The sequence below is a fragment of the Bacillus rossius genome, chromosome 17, assembly GCF_032445375.1.
Source record: "Bacillus rossius redtenbacheri isolate Brsri chromosome 17, Brsri_v3, whole genome shotgun sequence".
NCBI classification, from domain to species: domain Eukaryota; kingdom Metazoa; phylum Arthropoda; class Insecta; order Phasmatodea; family Bacillidae; genus Bacillus; species Bacillus rossius.
This window is the reverse complement of record NC_086344.1, coordinates 37915493-37938852: the sequence shown is the minus strand read 5'-3', so window position 1 is coordinate 37938852 and position 23360 is coordinate 37915493. Positions and strand designations below refer to the sequence as shown.

The 23360-nt window shown below is 43.4% G+C and overlaps 1 protein-coding gene across 2 annotated transcripts in view; it reads left to right on the top strand.

Annotated features, from left to right (window-relative positions):
- Positions 1-21005, top strand: part of LOC134540714 (cyclic nucleotide-gated cation channel subunit A) — a 153298-nt gene extending 132293 nt beyond the window's left edge. For both annotated transcript variants that reach the window (XM_063383599.1, XM_063383600.1), the window contains 8 exons: positions 24-186; positions 2381-2646; positions 3926-4106; positions 6443-6690; positions 7541-7696; positions 8052-8451; positions 9702-9819; positions 18978-21005. In XM_063383599.1, the coding sequence (XP_063239669.1) occupies positions 24-186; positions 2381-2646; positions 3926-4106; positions 6443-6690; positions 7541-7696; positions 8052-8451; positions 9702-9819; positions 18978-19116 (1671 nt within the window). In that variant the 3' untranslated portion in view covers positions 19117-21005. The remainder of the gene's footprint in view (positions 1-23; positions 187-2380; positions 2647-3925; positions 4107-6442; positions 6691-7540; positions 7697-8051; positions 8452-9701; positions 9820-18977) is intronic.
- Positions 21006-23360: the final 2355 nt, after the last annotated feature.

The window sequence follows — 23360 nt, the reverse complement described above, 5'->3', positions numbered from 1 at the left end:
TAACTGACCCTCGTGTGTCGCAGTGGCTGCTGCTGGTGACCCTGGCCGTGCTGTACAACCTGGTGTTCGTCATCGGCCGCTCCGTCTTCTGGGAGCTGAACAACGCTACCCCGGGCCTCTGGCTGGGTCTGGACTACACCTGCGACGTCATCTACCTCTTAGACATACTCATACATGCCCACGAAGGTAGGAGCTCGACGTCATCTACCTCTTAGACATACTCATACATGCCCACGAAGGTAGGAGCTCTGTCTGGGGTCGTACCACACCTGCGACGTCATCTACCTCTCTTACTCTTGTTGAAGTGACAGTATCAATTTTATGGCTGCAAATTTACGATTATTATCTGGCTAGTGAGTTCATTTCATGCTATTAAACATGTAGTGTTATCCTTCATGCAGCAACAGCTTGTTTTGCTTACCAATTGATAACCTGATTAACTTTAACGTTATATCGGACACCTGCTCCACAGAGACATACACAGAGGGGAGATGAGGGATTTATTCTAAACATAAGTATATATTTCCCACAAACCAAAGGGAATAATTTGATAGCAACCTGCAGGCAAAGATGTTCTATCCCTAGGGGCACGCATTTTTCGTGAAAAGATCTGAAAACTTATTAGAATGCAACAAGGTACATCCGCGCCTGTGGTTTCTTCCTTGCGATTGGCGGCCGTCTGCGAGAGACGTCGTTGACATATTTGACCGAGCCACTCAGGATGAGTTTACTTCTGCACTGAATCACTCTGATTTGTGTTTTTAGAATCGATATGTACCTGTGAGAAACTCACCCAATCACGAAACACAGACGTTGCTACACTGTTTTAGCTTTCATCTGGTCTGGAAATCTTTTCGCGAAATCTGCATGCCCCTAGTATTCCCCATCCTCCCTGAAATGAAATTCTGCGTACTCTCCTACCACTCCATAGACTAAAACCCACATAGTTCATCAACCATCCAGGAACTACAGGCAGTGCCAAACGCTAGAGCTCATCAGCACAGACACAGAGAGGCGCGTGTGCAACCGGCGAGGTAACAAGCGGTGATTAAGCCCTTGTGACTGGCGTTCGAAGAGAGACAGTCGTTCGGATTCCACACAGACGTGCGGGTGAATGTTTGTTGCCTCGAGTCGAAGCCACGTAACTGGATGATCAAAAGGGTTCAATGACCTGAGGCTGGTCCTCTGTACACTCACGTCCAATGACACATGCACACGATTGTGAAGGAGAGAACCCCGGGCCTTGCCTCCTCTTCCAAACACAAAGGATCTCGTGATGTTTTAATGCATACTGTGTTTCATGGTAATTAAATGGAATCGCAGAACAGGGAAAGGCAGAACCATGCCTTTGATGGGGTGGGGAGGAGAGGGTAAGAAAACTCTCCGGGATCCTGGAACCAGGGTGCCCCGGTTGAGACGAAAATTACATACAATTTTTTGATAGAATTCATAGGAAATCATACAAGTTATGAGCTACGCACAGATCACATTACAGTTATGGACACAGTATAGTTTATAATATATTTATTCTGGGGTTTGAAAATTTTGTACATAAGTAATAAGAAAGGGGCCCAATGGGTATCTATAAAGGAGTGTCACAGTTTCAATGGTAAATTACAACAGTTTAATGTAGACTAGTTACAACAAATCATACATCAAATTGAAGGTAAACTAGCCTAGTTTTTTTTTACAAATATTCAATGTGTGTCCCTTTAGTTATATGGCACACATTATAACCAAAGTCCAATTCTTTCCACTCTTTGGTTAACATGTATGTATTCTTTGTCTCAACTTTGGCAGATCATTAGTTCGCTCTGAGTTCATAATTACTGTCGGTTTAAATTTCAGTACAGTTATGCCCATTCTTTTTTTAACGAGTTACATTTCACATTCTCACAATCGGTATTTCTGTTAAAACTACTGACGTTCGATGATGTGAATCGCTATCCCAGGTTGACCACGGACCCGTATTGTTTGTTTGTTTTACTTCATATGAAAATGTCTTCATCAAACGGCTGCTCAGAAAAGTGTTAATATGCTACACAGTACCTGCCCCAGAACTGTGTCACGCATGGACAACTGTGCCACACAAAAGATTCCCCAGAACTGTGTCATGCATGGACAACTGTGCCACACAAAAGATGCCCCAGAACTGTGTCACGCATGGACAACTGTGCCACACAAAAGATTCCCCAGAACTGTGTCACGCATGGACAACTGTGCCACACAAAATATGCCCCAGAATTGTGTCACACATGGACAACTGTGCCACACAATAGATGCCCCAGATCTGTGTTGTGCAGCTGGAAGTGAAGTGCGCCTGGCCCCGAAAATGCCCCCAACATTCCCCCAACATGAACATGCACCGTGCGTGCTGCAGGCTACCTGGACCAGGGCCTCATGGAGACGGACGCGCACAAGCTGCGCCTAAACTACTGGCGCTCGTGCAAGTGGCGCGCCGACCTCGCGTCGCTGATGCCCACGGACATGGCCTACCTGTGGTGGCCGCCGTCCCAGTGCCGCGTGCAGGTGCCCTGCCCCGTCATCGTGCGCCTCAACCGCCTGCTCAGGTTCCCGCGCATGAGCCAGTTCTTCGACAAGACCGAGACCCGCACCGGATACCCCAACGCCTTCCGCATCTGCAAGGTGTGTTCACTTGGGCTCCCTTCTTATTGTTGGTGTCTTCATTCACTTCACTCTTCCTACAGTCCTCAACTCCCACCCTAACACCTTCATCCCCTTCAACTGCCTTTGTATCCAACACCCACCACAGCGCCTTCCGCATCTGCAAGGTGTGTTCACTTGGGCTCCTTTCTTATTGTTGGTGTCTCATTCTCATCACCTTCCTATAGTCCTCAACTCCCACCCAAATACCTTCATCCCCTTCAACTGCCTTTGTCCCCAAAACCCACCACAGCGCCTTTCGCTTCTGCCAGTTGTGTTTACTTGGCCCTGCTAGCTGAAGGTTCCTTCATACTCTTTTAACTACATTTGTCCCCAACCCCCACCCCAACACCATCTGCAACTGCAAGGTATGTTCACTTGGATCCCTCTGGCTGGTGGTCCCTCCATCATCATCACTTACCTTTGCCTACAGCACCCATCACATTTGCAAGGTGCCTCGTTAGCTGGTAGTCTCTTCATCCCCATCCCTACCTTTGTCCACAAATCCCACCCTAATGCCTTCTGCATCTGCAAATTGCATTCACTTGGCCCCCACTGGCTGGTGGTCACTTCCTACCATTCATTGTCTACTAAACTTCCGTAATGCATTTATGTTAGAAATTTTCACTTGGATTTCACTGTAGATTGTTACCTTCCCCTGTAATATATATTTGTGTGCCAAGTAACGGTGTTAATATATATTCATCAGCAACCCCAATACTCTTATGTATTTGCAAGGTGATCTCTAACACCTACATGCGTATCGAGTGATGGATCTAGTTTAGCTGCAGTACCTACTCTAATGTCTTTCCATTTGGAAACAGTACATGTTTTGAATTGTAAATTGATCCCTTTATCCGATGTTTCATGCCACGCATAAAATATAATAAAGGCTAACTCAAGGTAATTTTCTTTGTCCCTACCAATGACATACTTTCATATATGCTATAATTGTCACAAAATGTATTTTAAAACCATACTGCCCTTCAAATATCCGCAAGATGGATGGTCGTCAATTTGATACTTACAGCCTATAAGAACTCTCTTGACAATGGTCAACATGTAGCTATTGGGTGTGTAAATTTAGGTTCGCTCTTATCGAAAACATGTCTGGTGTCTATGACAGGTGGCAGTCATGTCTAGTATGAGTAGGGAAGTTCATTTTTGCTTCGTGGACAAGTATACTGTAACGTTAGGTTCTATGTCGATCGATAAGCAGTTGTGACATTTTTTTTATTGTTCGTCGCACGCCGGTGTGCAGGTGGTGCTGGCGATCCTCGTGCTGATCCACTGGAACGCGTGCTTCTACTTCGCCATCAGCTATGCCATCGGCTTCGGCACGGACAACTGGGTGTACAACCTGAGCGGGCCGCGCAACAGCACGCTGTCGCGGCAGTACATCTACAGCTTCTACTGGTCTACCCTCACCCTCACGACCATAGGTGAGGCTAGTGCATCTACAGCTGCTACTGGTCTACCCTCACCCTCACGACCATAGGTGAGGCTAGTGCATCTACAGCTTCTACTGGTCTACCCTCACCCTCACGACCATAGGTGAGGCTAGTGCATCTACAGCTTCTACTGGTCTACCCTCACCCTCACGACCATAGGTAAGGCTAGTGCATCTACAGCTTCTACTGGTCTACCCTCACCCTCACGACCATATGTGAGGCTAGTGCATCTACAGCTTCTACTGGTCTACCCTCACCCTCACGACCATATGTGAGGCTAGTGCATCTACAGCTTCTACTGGTCCACCCTCACCCTCACGACCATAGGTGAGGCTAGTGCATCTACAGCTGCTACTGGTCTACCCTCACCCTCACGACCATAGGTGAGGCTAGTGCATATACAGCTTCTACTGGTCTACCCTCACCCTCACGACCATAGGTGAGGCTAGTGCATATACAGCTTCTACTGGTCTACCCTCACCCTCACGACCATAGGTGAGGCTAGTGCATATACAGCTTCTACTGGTCTGCCCTCACCCTCACGACCATAGGTGAGGCTAGTGCATCTACAGCTTCTACTGGTCTACCCTCACCCTCACGACCATATGTGAGGCTAGTGCATATACAGCTTCTACTGGTCTACCCTCACGACCATAGGTGAGGCTGCTACTCCATCTACTCGGGTCTCTGGGCTTCCTGAGAGGTCCACAGAGATGAGAGACTGGATTGGCAGCAGGCGGGCCGTTTGGACCCGGGCCTAGCCAACATTTTCAAAATCGAAAATTGGAAATAAGACATTTAATAAAAATACACAATTCATGTTAAACATTATGTTTATTTTGAAAACTATAAGAAAAGAAAATCTAATCTTCATTACTAATTGTAATCGTCTGCCCTTCCGAGAAGGGCAGTGTGCAATGAAATGAAACTATATATTAGCCCGCAGATTGGTAACATTTTACATTAATGTACGAGTTGTGTGGTAGTATTGATATTACATTAACACAAGTTTAATCCTAACAATAAATTTGGTGACCCCTTTAGTTTTTAAAGTGTATTTTGTTGACATACAATTATACATTTATAATAAATGTTATGATTAATATATTATACATATTGGACTTCTGAGAGAAAAAAATTGCCCACAGAAAACCACAAGACTAACCTTTTTGCATGTGAAGTTTCAAATTCCACGGACCACCCTCTGATATGTGGGCTAGAACCCCGGTACAGCCCGGACTCCCATAACTGTGCATACGCCCCTGTGGCACAGTCCGGGCCTACCCAAAAATAAATCCTGGAGTCGCCCCTGGATAGAAGTTTTAACGCTCATTTCTTGCTGATGTATTGTTAACATCTTTGTTTAACAATATTCACTTAATGTTATTTTTTATGATTCTAGCAAGTTCCTTTCCAAATATTATATCAACTTAAAGCATAAGCCTTTACATACCTAAGATTTGTTTTGCTAAACAATTACTAATCAGAATAACTTTGACTTTAGAATATACACCCACTCCAGAGACTTAAACCTCCATGGTCAGTGAAGATGGACAAACACCCATTATCTTGTAAAGGTAGATTAGTTTCACGATCATGTTAGCTAAGCTCTGATATTTATTTCCTAATGACCATGCATAATTAATTACTTTTCTGTGTGTCTGTCAGGTTTTATTTCAAATATCAATCTTTAAACATGTTCAACACAAATTAAAAACATGCAAAAAAATTAGCTAAACAAATAGTTTATCGAACTTCAAAACCTTTTAATATAACAGTTGACAGACATTGAATCCCAAAAATTTTGGCGGTAATAATTTAATCCATCCAACAGCCGAAGGTTAAAGCTTGCTGAGATTTTTGATGGGTGGAAGGATGGAAATCTCGAGCCATCTGATTCATTCCAGGTTACATGAATGATGGATATATATAATGGACAGAGAGATTTGACGTACAGTTGTGGTCCCACCTTTATATAACATAAGACGAACAGTTGCAGTTCCACCTGCTGGTCACGTGAGACGAACAGTTGTGGTCTCACCTGCTGATCACGTGCGACGAACAGTTGTGGTCCCACCTGCTGGTCACGTGCGACGAACAGTTGCGGTCCCACCTGCTGGTCACGTGAGACGAACATTTGTGGTCCCACCTGCTGGTCACGTGAGAGGAACAGTTGTGGTCCCACCTGCTGGTCACGTGAGACAAACAGTTGTGGTCCCTATTGCTGGTCATGTGCGACGAACAGTTGTGGTCCCAACTGCTGGTCACATGAGAGGAACAGTTGTGGTCCCACCTGCTAGTCACACTGGTGTGTTCGCATGCCGCAGGAGAGACGCCCCAGCCGGAGAACGACGCCGAGTACCTGTTCGTGGTGGCGGACTTCCTGGCCGGGGTGCTCATCTTCGCCACCATCGTCGGCAACATCGGCTCCATGATCAGCAACATGAACGTGGCGCGCGTCGACTTCCAGACGCGCATGGACGGCGTCAAGCAGTACATGGCGTTCCGGCGAGTGTCCCGGGAGCTGGAGGCGCGCGTCATCCGCTGGTTCGCCTACACCTGGGCCAACAAGCAGGCGAGTCACTGTCGCACCGGTGCTGCGATACGTCGACACACGAGGCTGTCCAGGGCCCCCGAGAGAATTAACGAGTCCCCCGGGTGGTCCAAGTAGTGGGATCCCCTTTTCCAGCAACAACAAGGTTCGCATTGCAGCAATTCATGTGAAGACATTTGGGAACAGTTTTGGTGCAAAGACATATGTCCTTGAGCATAGTGTATGTGATAAGATGTATGCATCATGCTTGGTAGGTGCGAAAAATCTGTAGGATTACCGGGGACACACACAGGATAACGTTTATCATTCCTATTTCACAGTTACGTATTTGCAAGCTCTAGCGGGCCCCATCAGAGAAGCGCTTTTTGATTCCGGGAAGGGGGCGCAGATATTCCCGAATGTGAAAGTTTGTTAATGTGGTAGTTGGTAGTATGAGAGAGGAATGTGGTAGTTGGAAGTGTGAGAGGGGTGTTGTAGTGTGGAAGTTGGTAGTGTGAGAGGGAAGTGTGGTAGTTGGAAGTGTGAGAGGGGAGTGTGGTAGTTGGTAGTGTAAGAGGGGAGAGTGTTAGTTGGTAGTGTGAGAGGGGAATGTGGTAGTTGGTAGTGCGAGAGGGGAGTGTGGTAGTTGGTAGTATGAGAGGGGAATGTGATAGTTGGTAGTGTGAGAGGGGAATGTGGTAGTTGGTAGTGTAAGAGGGGAGTGTGGTAGTAGGTAGTATGATAGGGGAATGTGGTAGTTGGCAGTGTGGTAGTTGGTTGTGTGAGAGAGGAATGTGGTAGTTGGTAGTGTGAGAGGGGAATGTGGTAGTTGGTAGTGATAGAGGGGAGTGTGGTTGTTTGGTAGTGTGAGAGGGGAGTGTGGTGGTGGCAGGCGCTGGACGAGGAGCGGGTGCTGTCGGCACTGCCCGACAAGCTGAAGGCGGAGATCGCCATCCACGTGCACCTCGACACGCTGCGGCAGGTGCGCATCTTCCAGGACTGCGAGCCGGGCCTGCTGGAGGAGCTGGTGCTCAAGCTGCGGCTGCAGGTGAGACCACAGAGTAGATGTGTGGTAGACTGTGCACACCATAGACTAGCAGTGAGGTAGACTATCCATGTCCTAGAGTAGCCATGTGGTAGACTGTGCACACAATAGACTAGCAGTGAGGTAAATTGTGCACACCATAGACTAGCATTGGGGTGGCATAATGCAGACTTCGGATTAGCTAGAAGGTGCACACCATAGACTAACAATAATATAAACCATGTACACTGTATATTAATGATGAGGTAGGTTGTGCTGTCCGGCTACAAATACTTCGGTGTGTCGGCTTGCAATATTTGTTGGCTACTCTCGTTTTACTTGTTTGTCAGTGGTGTGCGTGTCTTGCGGGTGCGCGCAGGTGTTCAGCCCCGGGGACTACATCTGCCGCAAGGGCGACGTCGGCAAGGAGATGTACATCGTGAAGCGCGGCCGGCTGACGGTGGTGGACGACGACGGGCGCACGCTGCTGGCCACGCTCGGCGCCGGCTCCGTGTTCGGCGAGGTCAGCGTGCTGGACATCCCGGGCAACCGCACGGGCAACCGGCGCACGGCGAACGTGCGCAGCCTCGGCTACTCGGACCTGTTCTGCCTGGCCAAGCGCGACCTGTGGGAGGCGCTGGCCGACTACCCGGAGGCGCGCAACAGCCTCGTGGAGCGCGGCTGCCAGCTGCTCAGGAAGGACGGCCTGCTGGACGAACAGGCGTTCCGCGAGGCGCAGGCCGTACACGAGAGCCTCGCTGACAAGGTGGAGCGACTAGGTGCGTGGAGCCAAGAGCGTGTTCTTGTACCATGAATGAAACTATGGTTGCAGAGTGGGGTTACTTCCCAGTCTTGGTGGAGTGGCTCATTGCATGAAACTAGCTTGTTCTTGTACATCGGATGAGACTTCAGTAATAGGGCAGGACTACTTCTTCGACTAGGTGCACGCAAATGTCATGTTCTTGTACCACTAATGAAACTTTGGTAGCAGAGTGGGGCCACTTCCCAGACTAGGTGGAGTGGCTCATTGCATGAAGCTAACTTATTCTTGTACATCGGATAAGACTTCAGTAGTAGGGCAGGACTACATCCTCGACTAAGTGCACGCAAATGTCATGTTCATGTACCACGAATGAAACTTTGGTAGCAGAGCAGGGTCACTTCCATGACTAGGTGAAGCAGCCATGTGCATGGCGCCTGTATGTTATTGTATTTTAAACAATACTGTATGAAAGGAGCATGGTTACTTCCGTGACTAGGTTGAGTGGTTGAGTGTGTGAAACTAGCATGTGTAGGTATAGGAAACATGACAGCTTTTTTCGGCTGAGGTCGCAGATAAAAAAATATATTTATGCAAGTTTACAAGTGCTAATTTATGCTATTTCCTAAGTATGCAAGTGTGCATGTATGCTGCATCATTTCTACTTCTCCCCTGCTGTTCTCTACCTCTACCGGTTTCCCCATCATGTACCTAACTATTCCTCTCCTCTCCAGGTTCCACCACTATTACCCTCATTCATGCTCGATGATTGTAGCCCCCTGAGCAAATAAGTTTTACTTGAAAGTTTGGACTGAGCAGGGCCGGTGCAAGGTAAATTGGCACCCTAGGCGAAAAACCTTAATGCCTCCCCCCTTGCCGAACACCCAAAAAAAAATTTTCCTTGCCTCAAAATACATCACGTAAGCCTAAGATTTTGTCAACAATCAAATGTAAGCAGGCTTGTGTTTTTTTTTACTTATTACAAATCATAAACAGGTCACCGTGGACTTTAAATAATTACTTATATCAATATAAACATTCCGAACTGTTACAAAAATCCATTTTCATCTAGTTTCAATAATCGTTCAACATGTTGTATCAGCTGTTGTGTGTCGTGCTGCGCCGCCCCCAGCTACTTGGCGCCCTGGGCGGTTGCCTAGTTCGCCTGTGTGGACGCGCCGGCCCTGGGACTGAGGAGGAGGAGGGTATATCCGTGCTCGATGGCGGGTGGCTGGGCGAGTGCTCTCGAAGGCTGGTCGTTGCTCGCAGAAAGCACCCTGAGCAACCTGCAGACGAGGTTCTCCCGCCTGCTGGCCGAGTACTCCAGCCACCAGTCCAAGGTGAAGCAGCGCCTGTCCGCCGTGGAGAGCCAGTCCCAGCCGCAGGGGTGAGCGCGCCTCCTCCAGGGACCCGGGGACGCCATGTTGGTTTCAACCTGTCTCATGCCAGGAGACCGCGACGTGGTTGAAGTCACACTTTCTACCTCGGCATCGCCACGTTGCCGCTGCGGAAATGGTGCTTTACCACGCTTATAATCTTCAACATCAAACACAGTCAATTCCATTTTAAAAAATTTAAACTGATTTCAACAATGCAAACATTCACTTCAGCCAACGTTTTGGGTGTCTAACTATCATGGCATAGGCCATTGTTTTGGGAAGAGGGAAATGAAATAATCTGGTTACAATTTAGACGTCACACTGTAATAATGCATATGTGGTCACCCCCTATATTTGCCATGATATTTTTTGTCTATTATTTAGAATTTTGCCCTTTTTTTAAATTTAGATGAGAGTTGATAGCGTCAGTTGGGAAAAATTAGGTATCTGTGGTTCGGAGTAAGTTGGCCCTGGGAGCTGACGTGAGCAGGAAAATGCGCGTGGCATTGTGGCCTGGGTTTCCTACGTCGAGATTGAAGCGAGATGGCAGGAAGATATTTGTTTGAAACCACTTAGTTAAAGCATGGACCCGTCTAGTTAGAGGAGTGTTTGTGTCAGTGAAGCAGGATGATAGGTTATTCTAGCATGGTGTCTCCTCTGGACTGGCGCGCAGTGTTCTCGTCGTGCATCGAGCGGTGACCGTAACATTACACGGCGGAGAAATGAAGACGAAGGTGTAATGCAAGTCGATTTAGTGCTTTCAAGAATATTAACCAGGTGTTTCATGTCTAAAAGTGATTCTGAAAACCACATATGTTAGACCATTTTCACTCTCCTAAAAGCACAGTTTAAAAACAAAATACGGAGACAGAATAACTTACCCGCCCTCAGCGTATTCTTAAATGCTTTTAGTAAATAAACACCCATTCTGTTATCTTATGCGGTTTTCAAATTGCGTTGTTAACTTCTGAAGCTGTGCACACCGCTGTGTGCCCAGACAGGCGTGGGTCTTATAAGATTTTCAAAGACCGTATTATAGCTTCTATCGACAGTGCCATTACAGTTGTAATCATTCCCGAAAATAAATTAAATACTAAATGCTTAAGGCTTTTATATTTAGCAGTCATCGACTATTAACTTTAAGAATTGTACTAAATTATATACTATGATTTTACACAACTGTAAATTTTAAAATCAAACTATAAAATACTGTAATTGCCTAAAACCCGTTGAAACCAACATGGGGTCTTTTGGTTCTAGTCTCTAGGCATTAAGGTATAAATACTTAACATGTATATTCCTCGACAATGTCTCGTGACTGTCTGTGTGTCTGTGTGTTTGAACACCGGAGCGCAGCCACTCAGCGCGGAGGTAAGCGCGACTGAATGGCCCGGCCCAATGAGGCAACGGCTTGTCTCGCAGACTGCCGGAACCACTGGCGTGGGCACACCTTACTGCAGTCTAGCGAAAAATCTTTTTTTTTTTTTTTAATTATAATTAAAAATTATACATACGGGAACATAACCTCACTTATTTAAACACACATGAAAATACACAAAAAAAAATAATAACACAATGCAATTTCTATCACTAATATTCTAAATAAATAAATGTTTTTAATTATATAGATCAGTATCAGTCAGTAAGGTATACGGTTTGAGAAGCACATGTATGATTTTTATTTTCATGTAAATTTTTTGACGTGACAACGTCTAATAAATCGTTTAACGCCGGCTGCACGCACGAAAAAGTGTCCCGTAACGCACATTGTACCGTTACGCTGTGTCCCGTTACGCTCATTGTACGCTTGCGCCGCATCTATCTCTCTTCCACTCGATTGGAACAACCATCGATTTGACTTTTTCGAGGCACATTAAACTTGAAACACTCCCATTCGTTTCCTACTTTTCCTATCATCGTCCTATCCTTAACAGAATAACACAGATTGGAAGAAGTTAAATAGCAAACATGTATAAAAGTTATATTTAAAATAATCTCTTCGTTAAAGTAATAAACATATTTGAATTAATGAGTGCAAATAAAAGTAAATTTATCAATTAAATTGTAGATTTCTTTTCACTCCTTCGTATCCATACAAAATAGTGATGATTCAATAAAAATTATTCACTTTTATTCATAAAAGTATGGAATCATTTCAAGAAAGTTTTGTAATGACGTCGTCACGTTAAACTATCGTCTGTAAACCGACTTTACAGACAACAAATTTTTTTTTTATTCCGTGAATATTCATTTGCATGGTACGTGCGCGCATCGTAAAAATTTCGCGACGCGCCTAAGGAATTACGACTTCGAAATTAAAATTGGTAACACGTGAAGTGGAAAAAAAAAAAAAAAAAAAACCACAACGTAGTTTAGCCATTGGCGCCAACCCCGTGGTGTTTGCGTGCCTGCGGGTGGCAGCCCTGGGCGTGCGTGGCTCTTCGCGCGGCGACACTTTGCCTTCGCTGGTGATTTTGCAAAATTTTCTCATAACTTTCCCCCCCCCACCCCCTCGAGCCCGGTGGTATTGACTGACGTGAACACGCCGGGCGGCTGAATGAGGCGGCGAGTGTGATACGTGGCCGGGGGCGGGGGCGGGGGCGGGGGCGGGGGCGGGACATTATGAGGTGTCAGTCAGCCTCCCGCCCCAGTCACGTGAGCGTGCGCGGGGATCAGGGTCGCCAACATATGCGGCCAAAACCGCGCGGCCCAAAAAAAAGGGAACTTTTACAAAAGATACCTACCTTTGAAAACCACTTACCAATATTACAAGAAAGAATATTGTAAACCTTGCACACACAACAAATGGCTATGGTTTTCTTCATCTTTTTTTTTTTCCATATAATATGAAACACTAGACTCCATGATCCTCTACGCACTCGTGCAAATTCACATCTGCTGATTGGTTACCGACTCGTAACACCTGTTGACTGGAATGATCGTGATTCGCTTAATTCTTCTGTTAAAGATTTTTCATTGGCCCAGAGTCTTTCAGATAAACTGTGGCCCAATCAATTGAAGCAGAATAATGTCAAAACTATTTGGACTCTACAGGGGCGAAGCCAGGGGGGGGGGGGGGGTTAGGGGTTCAACCCCCCCCCCCCCCCCCTTAGCACCAAATATTTAATTAATTTCCTATTCATCACTCAACAAATTTCATATTAAAATTAATAAAAATTTTACCATTACAATATTTAAATTTAAGAACCGAAAACTGCTAAAATAGCACTATTTTACACCTTAAAATCCAAATTTTCCCGGGGGAGGACCCCCGGACCCCCCACTTTAATACGGGGGGGGGGGGGCATGCTTCTTAACACCCCCCATAAACAAATCCTGGCTACGCCACTGGGACTCTTTCCTATCGCGAAATGAATCCGCGAATTTTACAGGTCTCTACTAATGGGCTTAAAAACTATTGGAAAAAAAGATGGCGTATTTGAGTTCACGTGTCTCCCCATTAAGGTCGCTGGTCATTTGGACCAAAAACATAAAGATGTTGTAACGAGAAAACTTCCCTAATTATTTCCCTCGCTGCAGTTTTTATTTTTTATTTTTAGAGCGGATGCGTCGCTTTTCCGACGTTAATTACATCCTCGCTGCATCGACAGGCAGTCTCGGTGTGTTGCGCGGCTTGAGACTTGGAGACTGGGAGACTGGGAGACTTGGAGACACGATTAATCATCGAGTGGAAAATAAAAAGAGACGTCTCGCCAGGAAACTGTGCGGGTAGACGAATAAGAAACTGGCGAAGAGGTCGTGACTTGTTGTTAGTTTTTTTTTTTTGGCGGTAGCCTGGACTACAAAATTAGCACCGATGGCCAGAGACCGGGAAAATTCGCGGTTTCATTTCGCGATAAGATATAGTCCAAATGTGATTAACCTTTTGCTGTCTCAGTGATTGGACCACAGGTTTTCTGAAGGGAATCACAGCCAATGAATAATCCTCAACTAAAGAAGTATCGAATCAAAAACATCCTAGTTAACTGTTGTTCAAGAGTCAGTAGCCAATGAGCGGATGTAATTTGTCCGAGTGCATAGAGGATCTTGGAGTCTATCCTGTAGGTCATTGAGTTCGCGAATTATTCCGGTCTCTACCGATGGCTGAAGGGAGATAAACGTTGGTTTATTCTGTTGTCGTTGTGTCGTCAAAGGTCATTTCTTGTCTTTTGTTTACTTCGTGTTGCGACTGTCTCGTTATCCCGCTGCAATAATGTTTTGACTAAACTCCTTCCACAGAATTTTCTGTGCTTATGGTTTTTTTTTATTTTGTTTGACATCAGCTGATTTGGGCTTTTTCTCTTTGAGTTTGCAAACTTATCCTTCTTGTCCGCTATTTAGGTTTCTTATGGCATACAGTGTAATCAGCAATGGCGTATGTTCAGAATCATATCTTGAATAAAAATAGAGATGTAAGTGTTTGCAGTTTACCTTGTGACCAAAAAAAAATTCACACATTTTCCGTGTATCCATGTAAAACATATTGTTGCGATTTATAATGTGGGGAGAATTGGGCTCATAAAGGATAGCCCTCTTAGGTTTTTTCACAGTTTTATTAATTACTAATATTTACATTACTAATAAACAATTTTACTTAAAAATGTCCGATTACAAATCACTGATACTTAAATGTGTTTATTCGCAAGTCACTCGATGTCTTGTCAGGTTCCGCAGTTCGCACTCCTCCCTGGAGCCGGGCTCGACAGTGGTTCGCCCCTCACCTCGCGCCTGTCCACACAGTCTCGCGCCACTCTCGAGGGGGTCTCTCACCCTCTCAGCCGATGTCGCACTTCCCTTCACTCGCGGAACTCTCCCAACTCTCGGAACTCTCTTGGAGCTATGCGCTGCTCAAGTACTAGTGGGTCTTCTTCTCCAGAACCGACGAGAGCGGCTTTGACGAGTCGCGTCATTTCGGACCGACCCGATGCCCGAACAGTCCAGAAGGGCGGCGTTCATTCTCGCCACTCCACGCGGCGGCCCGAGGAATTCTCAAGGCCGCTCAGTGATAGATAACGGCGCCTAGGCAAACGATGCACGGGGAGGGGGTAGGGGGTAGCGAGGTCCCTCGTAATCCGGCCAGGCACGCGTGGAATGCCTCACGTCAGTGGACGGCGCGTGAAGTCGGTGGCCGCCAGCCGGCTCCAAACCTGGCATCGTGTCGCGGTCCTGTCTGCGTTCGTAACAACATTATATAAATATAACGTTTTAATGTCAGAATGAAACTTTTTTTGTCAGAATAGTGGTAGCTTTGGTAATGAGAAGTGATGTCGAGGTTGAAAAAAAAATTGGTTGACTGTAAAGTCGGTTTACGGACGATAGTTTAACGTAACAACGTCATAACAAACATTGATGAAATTATTGCATGCTTTTATTAATAAAATTTAATCATTTTTATTGAATTATCACTATTTATATGGATACAAAGAAGGAGTGAAATGAAATCTCTAATTTAATTGATAAATTTACTTTTATTGGCACTATAATTCAAATATGTTTATTACTTTAACGAAGAGATTATTTTAACTATAACATTTATACATGTTTGCTATTTAACTTCTTCCAATCTGTGTTATTCTGTTAAGGATAGGACGATGATAGGAAAAGTAGGAAACGAATGGGAGTGTTTCAAGTTTAATGTGCCTCGAAAAAGTCAAATCGATGGTTGTTCCAATCGAGTGGAAGAGAGATAGATGCGGCGCAAGCGCACTACGAGCGTAACGCGACACATCGTAACGGGAAAATGTGCGTAACGGCACACTTTTTCGTGCGTGCAGTAAGCGTTCGTCGATTTATCAGACGTTGTCACGCCAAAAAATTATTTTTACCTTGATTCCTGTTAATATGTTAGAGCATAATGCTAAAACTTTCGTATGGTAAGTTTAATGGTCCCCGCTGTAAACACACCCGTGTGCGCGCATCGCTCTGAACTAGACCAGAGTATCAAGTTGTTAAAATTATGACGTAAATTTTTCATGGATATACGCCTACATGTGTCAAATGTATTAACAGAGGCTAACAACTCAGCAACCGGCTACCTCGCGAACGACTAAGCGTATCCTCGTTATGTGAGTAGACGCCCTTTGAGTGTCCCCACCCCCCTCCCTCTTCCCCTAGTAAACCACAAGACTAGAGTTGTTAGTTCTCCAGAGAAATATTTTTGGGTAAATTTTTCTAGGATTTACAGGCAAATGTTTTTTTTGCAAAACCGAAAACTTTTCGGAGTTACCTATTATTTCACCCTATATATATATATATATATATATATATATATATATATATAATTTTTACAGAAACAGAATCAAATTTCAATATACATTTGGTCTTTATTTACAACGCAATGGCTACTTAACAAACTATTTTCTACCAATAAATTAAAAAGTATTACCTACCAAACTGCAGAAAAATAAATCGTAAATTTGTTATATTGGTATGTTTGACTGTGCAATATTGAAATTTTGGTGGTAACCGTTCAAGATATTTAAATAAAAACATAAATTATGAATTAATTCTTAGGGCGACTATCTTGGCCTATATCTGAGTAGTTTTCGGATATTGATGTGCAGGCAGATAACGTTTTTTTTTTCTTTCGTCATGTGTGGTTTGCCAGCAGGGGAAATAATTAATTAATAATTAAATAAAAATAATCATTTGTTTAACGTTTAATTCACGGGTGGATACGTTTAGCATTCCTCCGAAATTAAATGAAAAAGTAGTCTGAGGGCGGTCGCTGTACAGGTTTTCTCCGGGGACGCACCACAACGCCGAAATACCACAACGCCGAACGTACAATAACGCCGAATGCCAAATTGACTACAACGCCGACAGCTAGAAAACTGCTGTGTACCACAACGCCGAAATACACTAACGCCGAAAAATGTCATTGCAGGACTGCCACAAAGGTTAGGTTAGGCTAGCCTAGGTTAGGTTAGGTTGTGGTATTTCGGCGTTAAGATACATTTAAGAAACACACACAAATTCATTCAGTTGTTTTTCATTTTGCTCCTGTGTCCCCCCCCCCCCCCCCCCCTTCACGCAGCAACATTTTTCGGCGTTACTGTATTTCGGCGTTGTGGTACACAGCAGTTTTCTAGCTGTCGGGGCGTTGCGGTCAATTTGGCATTCGGCGTTATTGTACGTTCGGTGTCGTGGTATTTCGACGCTGTGGTAACATCCCGTTTCCTCCTCTCGCCCCCGCATTTTCCTCTCGTCGCAGGGGCGAAGGTATGGAGCCCAGGGCTTTATGGCGCGGAAGGAGGGTGAGCGCGGCTGCAGAAGCCCTTCTAGACAAAGGCGGCTGGAAGGTCCTGGTACTGATGAGGGGGAGAGGGGGTGATGAGAGGCTTCCCCGACCTCTAAACCCCCCCTCCCCTGTATGACGTCAGCGCCGCCTGGTGCCCCCGTTCTGAACCACCAGCCCGGAGACAGTGTATACCTGCACCCGCCATTTATCTGTGAAGTCGGCTTACGGACGATAATTTTACGTGTTAACGTCATGAGAAAACATTGATTAAAAATTGCATAGTTACTTTTTAATTTTCAAATATTATTTACAGTTTTTTTTTTGCAAATTTAATTTAAATAATTTGTTTAGATGTAATCACGAACACTTAGTAGAGACCTGTAAAATTTGCGGATTCATTTAGCGATAGGATAGAGTACAAATACTTTTGACATTATTTTTCTTCAGTGATTGGGTCACAGTTTATCTGAAGCACTCTGGGCCAATGAAAAATCTTTAACAGAAGAATTAGCGAATCACGATCATTCAAGTCAACAGGTGTTACGAGTCGGTAACCAATCAGCAGATGTAATTTGCACGAGTGCATAGAGGATAATGGAGTCTATCCTTTAGAGATTTGAAATCGCAAATTTTTCCGGTCTCTAACAATTAGTTATAGAAATAAACTGAAATCAAATCAATGTCAATAAATTATTGTTAGTTTAAAATGAAGAAATTGGACAAATAAATCAAATTTTTTTTTTAAATTGCTGCTTTTTGAATAGCCCGCCTTAACCTGTTTCATATTATAGGAGATTTTCTCGCACGGTGGTTGGCCGGTTCTTGCACGCTCGGCTCAGGCGGAACGTGACAGTGAGTCATGCCTTTTTCGTGCGTGCAGCCGGCGTTCATCGATTTTTTGAGACAGCACTCCGTGCTCTTACGAAAGACTAGCATAACCCTGCTGAGGTCCTGATAGACGGCTGATTTGTATGTTATCTAGAATTTATAAAGTGGTTTTTTTTTCAACTCATTCACCAAATACCAATGTCTAGAGACCGGAAAAATTCGCGGATTCATTTCGCGATAGGCTAAAATACAAATAGTTATACCTCAGTGTTGCCTCTGTTATTGGCTCACAACTCACCTGGATGACTCTGGGCCAATGAGAAACACCCAACCAAAGCTTTATCGAATCACAGGCTGTTACGCTGGAACGTCTCACAAGACAGCAGCCAATGAGAGGGTGGCATTTGACCGAGTGTACGTAGAACTATGGAGTTCATTCTAGACGTCATTGAACTCGCGAATTTTTTCCGGTTCCTATACCAATGCCACACTCACTATTTGTGGTTGTCGTCTAGGGTTAAGGACAGTAAAAATCACAATGCACCAAATTTTCATGGCGATCGGTTTGAACGGTTTAGAAGTTGATGCGCTGCAGCACCATCTAGCGGCGAGTTGCAAAAAAAATGGATAGCATGAAAACCTTGCTCATGGAAACAAAAAAAACACTACGATCGGTCAAATGGTGTTGGAGTTTATCAACGTCACAAATAAATATATATATGTATATGTATAAATAGGGACCGGAAAAATTCGCTAATTCAATGACCCACAGGATAGACTTTAATATCCTCTACGCACTCGGACAAATTACATCCGCTCATTGGCCACTGACTCGTGACAACTGTTAACTAGGATGGCCTTTTGATTCGATACTTCTTTCGTTGAGGATTATTCATTGGCCCTTGATTCCTTCAGACAACCTGTGGTCCAATCACTGAAGCAGCGAAAGGTTAATCACATTTAGATTCTAGCCTATCGCGAAATGAAACCGCGAATTTTTCCGGTCTCTATGTATGAATAGATTCCTTTGTGAAACAGTTTCCAAAAAGACAAGAAAGACATTGTAACTCGGTACAACATGTGTGTGTGTTGTTGCAGGTCGGGGGCGGCGGGGGCGGCGGAGGCGGCGGACTGTCCGGCGGCGGCGGCCTGCCTCTCCAAGATCGACGCCTCGCACATGCGCAGATCCTTCCAGGGAGTGTCGCGCATACGGCGCAGCAAGCAGAACTCCATGTGATCCCGCGAGCGTGTTGGCGACTACACATCCCTGGACCACCCTGTACTGGGCCGATGCCTCGGACCACCCTGTATGCGTCACGTGACATTCCTGGACCATCCTGTATGGAGCATGTGGCAACACATTTTTGGACCATCCTGTATTCGGCACGTGGCAACACATTTTTGGACCATCCTGTACGCGGCGCGTGGGCAACACATTTTTGGACCATCCTGTACGCGGCGCGTGGGCAACACTTCCCTCGACCACCCTGTACTGGGCTGCGGCCTCGGACCACCCTGTATGCGACACAGGGCAACACATCCTTAGACCACCCTGTATACAGCACGTGGGCAACTCATCCCTGGACCACCCTGTACTGGGCTGCTGCCTGCTGCGTGCGATGAGGCTCTTGGAACACCCTGTGCGCTGTGCCTATGCCGTGTGTGTGTGGCACAACCGAGAACACACTGTACACGGGGCGCTGGTGTACAACATCACGTGAACATGTCGGGACCGGTCCTGAACACACGTGTACCCTTTGTAGAGCAACACCTGTGTAACAGCACGTGTAGCCTAGATCACCCTGTATACATAACAGCTTAAAACAAGAAAGAAGATGAACTTTTGAAAATGAAATTGCGAAATGCTGAAACACGAATTTTTCACACGAACCACAGCCAGTGACAAATATGAGAGACAACTACGCACATTGCAAAGTGAGGTTAGGTTGCTTTCGGGCAGTTGTACTTAATTTCTCATTAAGGGGAGAGAAGAAAAACCGACAGATGCAATCTTGTTAACAGTTTTTTTTGGACCCAACATTTCATTATTTGGCTTCGTTAAAGCATACTATAGTGTAATTTATTGGCATACCTGGCTGTTACAACTAGTTTTCACGGAAGTCATTGACATTTAAAATCCAATCGAAATATCTTTTAGCGAATAATTAAAACTGTAATAATACTGTTAATAGACAAACAAAAAAAATTTCAATACTTAAATTACTATGGGTATAAATCCGTTTAAAACCATTATGGAGTCTTTCGGTTATTGCATTTCCCATTTAATTTCAAAAATTTTCATACTCACGCAAGTAAACAACGTAGTTTCCCCAGCAGAGTGTTTATCATATTACACGCCTAAGTACAGAATGACTTTTTTTTCCCCGGTTACGAAAAACAGACATGTACATTTTCCAAGAGCCGTTACAGAAATAAGGGATGACCAACGGTTCTATCTTGTGCGGAAATAAAAAAAAAAAGTGCCTAAGACAGTGATAATAGCAGAAGACCAAAGGTGACTAGCGTCAATAATAAAAAAAACAGTGGGACGTTAAAAGTTATGTTTGAAGGAACAGATCGTTTAGAATAAAGAGATATTTACACAAAAAATATATACTATATTAGAAATGAACATAAGTATTTTATTTCAACGTTGCGTGATGATGTTGACGAGAGAGAGAAAAAAAAGAAATTTTTTGTAAGCGAGCGATTTCTTTGTAAATTATTTTCTTATGTGTGTACAAGTAATAAAGGTTTTTTAAAGTAGCACAGTTTATATTTGGGCGGGTGTTTTTTCTTTTGTTTGTCCTCCGTGCAAGGAAGCGATGTGATTGGGCGAGCTTGTACAGAGGGCGGCCAATGAGATGTCGCGCGGTTAGCGGATCACCGCAACACCAACAATCAGGGAATATCTGTGGAAGCAGAGACGACTCAGGTGAAACTCAACTGAAAAGGTGTCGACGAAACCTGGGAAGCACAAGGAAAATAAACAATATAATATATTATATTAATGCAGGGCCCTGGGGCCAATAATACCCTCACTTTTATTTAATGTACAGATTTCTTCAACCCCACAATTTAAAAAAAGAACGGACGTACGTGTACTTAGAAGTTGTACTTACTTGACGTGTTAAAAAAACTAACTTTAATTTTGCATGCAAATAATTATCATAAATAAAATAATAAAAGGACTGGAGTGATATTATAAATATGGTTGGTAAAGTATAAATTTAATAAATACTCATTATTCAATATTAATATAAACACGGGTATAAAATTAATAATAGATATAATTTTTTTGAATAATTTAGATAAATTTTAAATGATAATAAAGATCAATAAATATGTTGAATCATTTTCTAATTTATTAATTTTAATTATTTATTAAACAGTGATGTAATAATTTATAATGCAAATTAATTATACATGTCTTCACTTATATAAATACACTTGAAAATGTTTAAGGACACAATTTATACCACTAATATTCACAATAAATAAATGTTTTTTTTTAATGATGTGGGCAGTATTCAATATAAATCACTGAAGTATAAGATATAATAGTACATATGTAATTTTTATTTGTGTGTAACATTTTTCTTTTATCCTGTGGAAATTTCGTTGCATGGTGTGCGTGCATCTTAAACATTTCACTCTCATTAATTTTTTTCATAACACAACGTGAATTTGTCCAGCACCTTCTAATAGATCTTTGAATGCGTATTTTATATGTCTATTGTGAATATTAATTTTTGCTACCAGCCTAGTAAGTCGGAGCAATCGCCCATTTTCCGTATTTAGCCATTCATAACATTGAAAATATTCTATTAACGCGTCCTGAAAATTCTGAATCCTCTACTGAAAAGATTGTTCCATTCCTATAAACATTCCTGCGTAATAGTTAAAATGGGACCCAAAACATTAATTCTGTGTAAATTTTTTAGTCAAAAACTAATTGACAGCGCAGACGAAAGGAGAGGGCTAACAGAGACAACACGCTTGAAACATGAACAGCAAATCATACAAAAAGTCAGTGTGCATGTACAGGGTTAGAAGTTAGACTTATATGGCATCAATAAAATATTAACCCCAAAATATTTTAAAACATTTATTACAACACTAGGCAGATGTTTGTATTTTTTTTTCTTAAACGACTGAAATCACTCTGTAAATACTTCTTACATACAACAAATCTTAATGAGATAATTAAACATTAAGAGTTAACAGTAAAAATTGAATCACTGAATTTTTTTTTCATGGCTTTAAATATATATAGGCTTACAATTAGTTGTGTCTCTAAAGTATAATGAACACTGCACTATTTCAATGTTAATAAGGTTTGTCAAAATTGTAATGCTTTGATTCTAATGTTTTTTTGTTGTTTTTTTAATTTTACATTATTATTTATATGACTATAAACTATTAATAAAGTATTCCAGGATGTCGATGGTAGTAATACCTAGTAGTATATAATAGTAGGTCCGGTGGCAGTATTCAGGGTGTGGATTATGTCCGCCATCTTGGATTCTGACGTCACAGCGGCGATCTTGGATGACATTTACCTTCAAAACTTGCCAAAAAATTACTCAAAATTTGCCCAAAACCCCCAAAATTTCCAGTATTTCGGGAGAAAAAAAAATCCTACCAAAAATCTCAAAGAATCGGAAAAATTAAATTTTCCTTATTTCGAGGGATAATTCCCATTTTGAGGGAAAATTTCCCAAATCGTCTTGAATTCCCCATGAGCAAGCCGCACTAGGCCGCCGAGGTTATGGCTGGGATGTCATGGCTGCCATTTTGAATTATGAAGTCACCGTTGCACTTTTCATTGCGGCCGCCATCTTGAAAATCTGTAATTATTTATTTAGAAATTCAGGGAAAATATAATTTATTAAAAATAATTTTAAAACAATTACTATAAAATATTAATTTTAAAACGCAGTTACGTCAAAGAGTCCATGGTACGAACTCGAGAGCAAAAGAAAAAATACAGATCCTTCCTCCACAGAAGCCTACGTCAGACTGACCTAACACCACCAATGCCCAGGTAGATAGAAATATCGCCAGCTAGTATGTCATGTTCCCATCTTGTTTTCGTCTGCTGTATGCCGCCATCTTGTTTTCGTATGCTGTATGCCGCCATCTTGTTTTCGTATGCTGTATGCCGCCATCTTGTTTTCGTCTGCGGGAGATCCGCCATCTCGTTTTCGTCTCCTAGAATGCACTGCCGCCATGTTGGTTTCATTTTTACCCGCTAGAGTGCAGTAATAATTTATTACTAGAGACCAGAAAAATTCGCGGATTCATTTGGCGATAGGCTCGAATTCAAATACATATACCTTATATATGTTTTTACTACTGGCGTTAGTCACATTTCATCTGGGCGAATCTCAACCAGTTATAAACCCTTTAACCAAAGAAGGATCGAATCACAGACAAACCAGCTGAGTAGACTTACAAGTCGGCAGCCAATGAACTTGC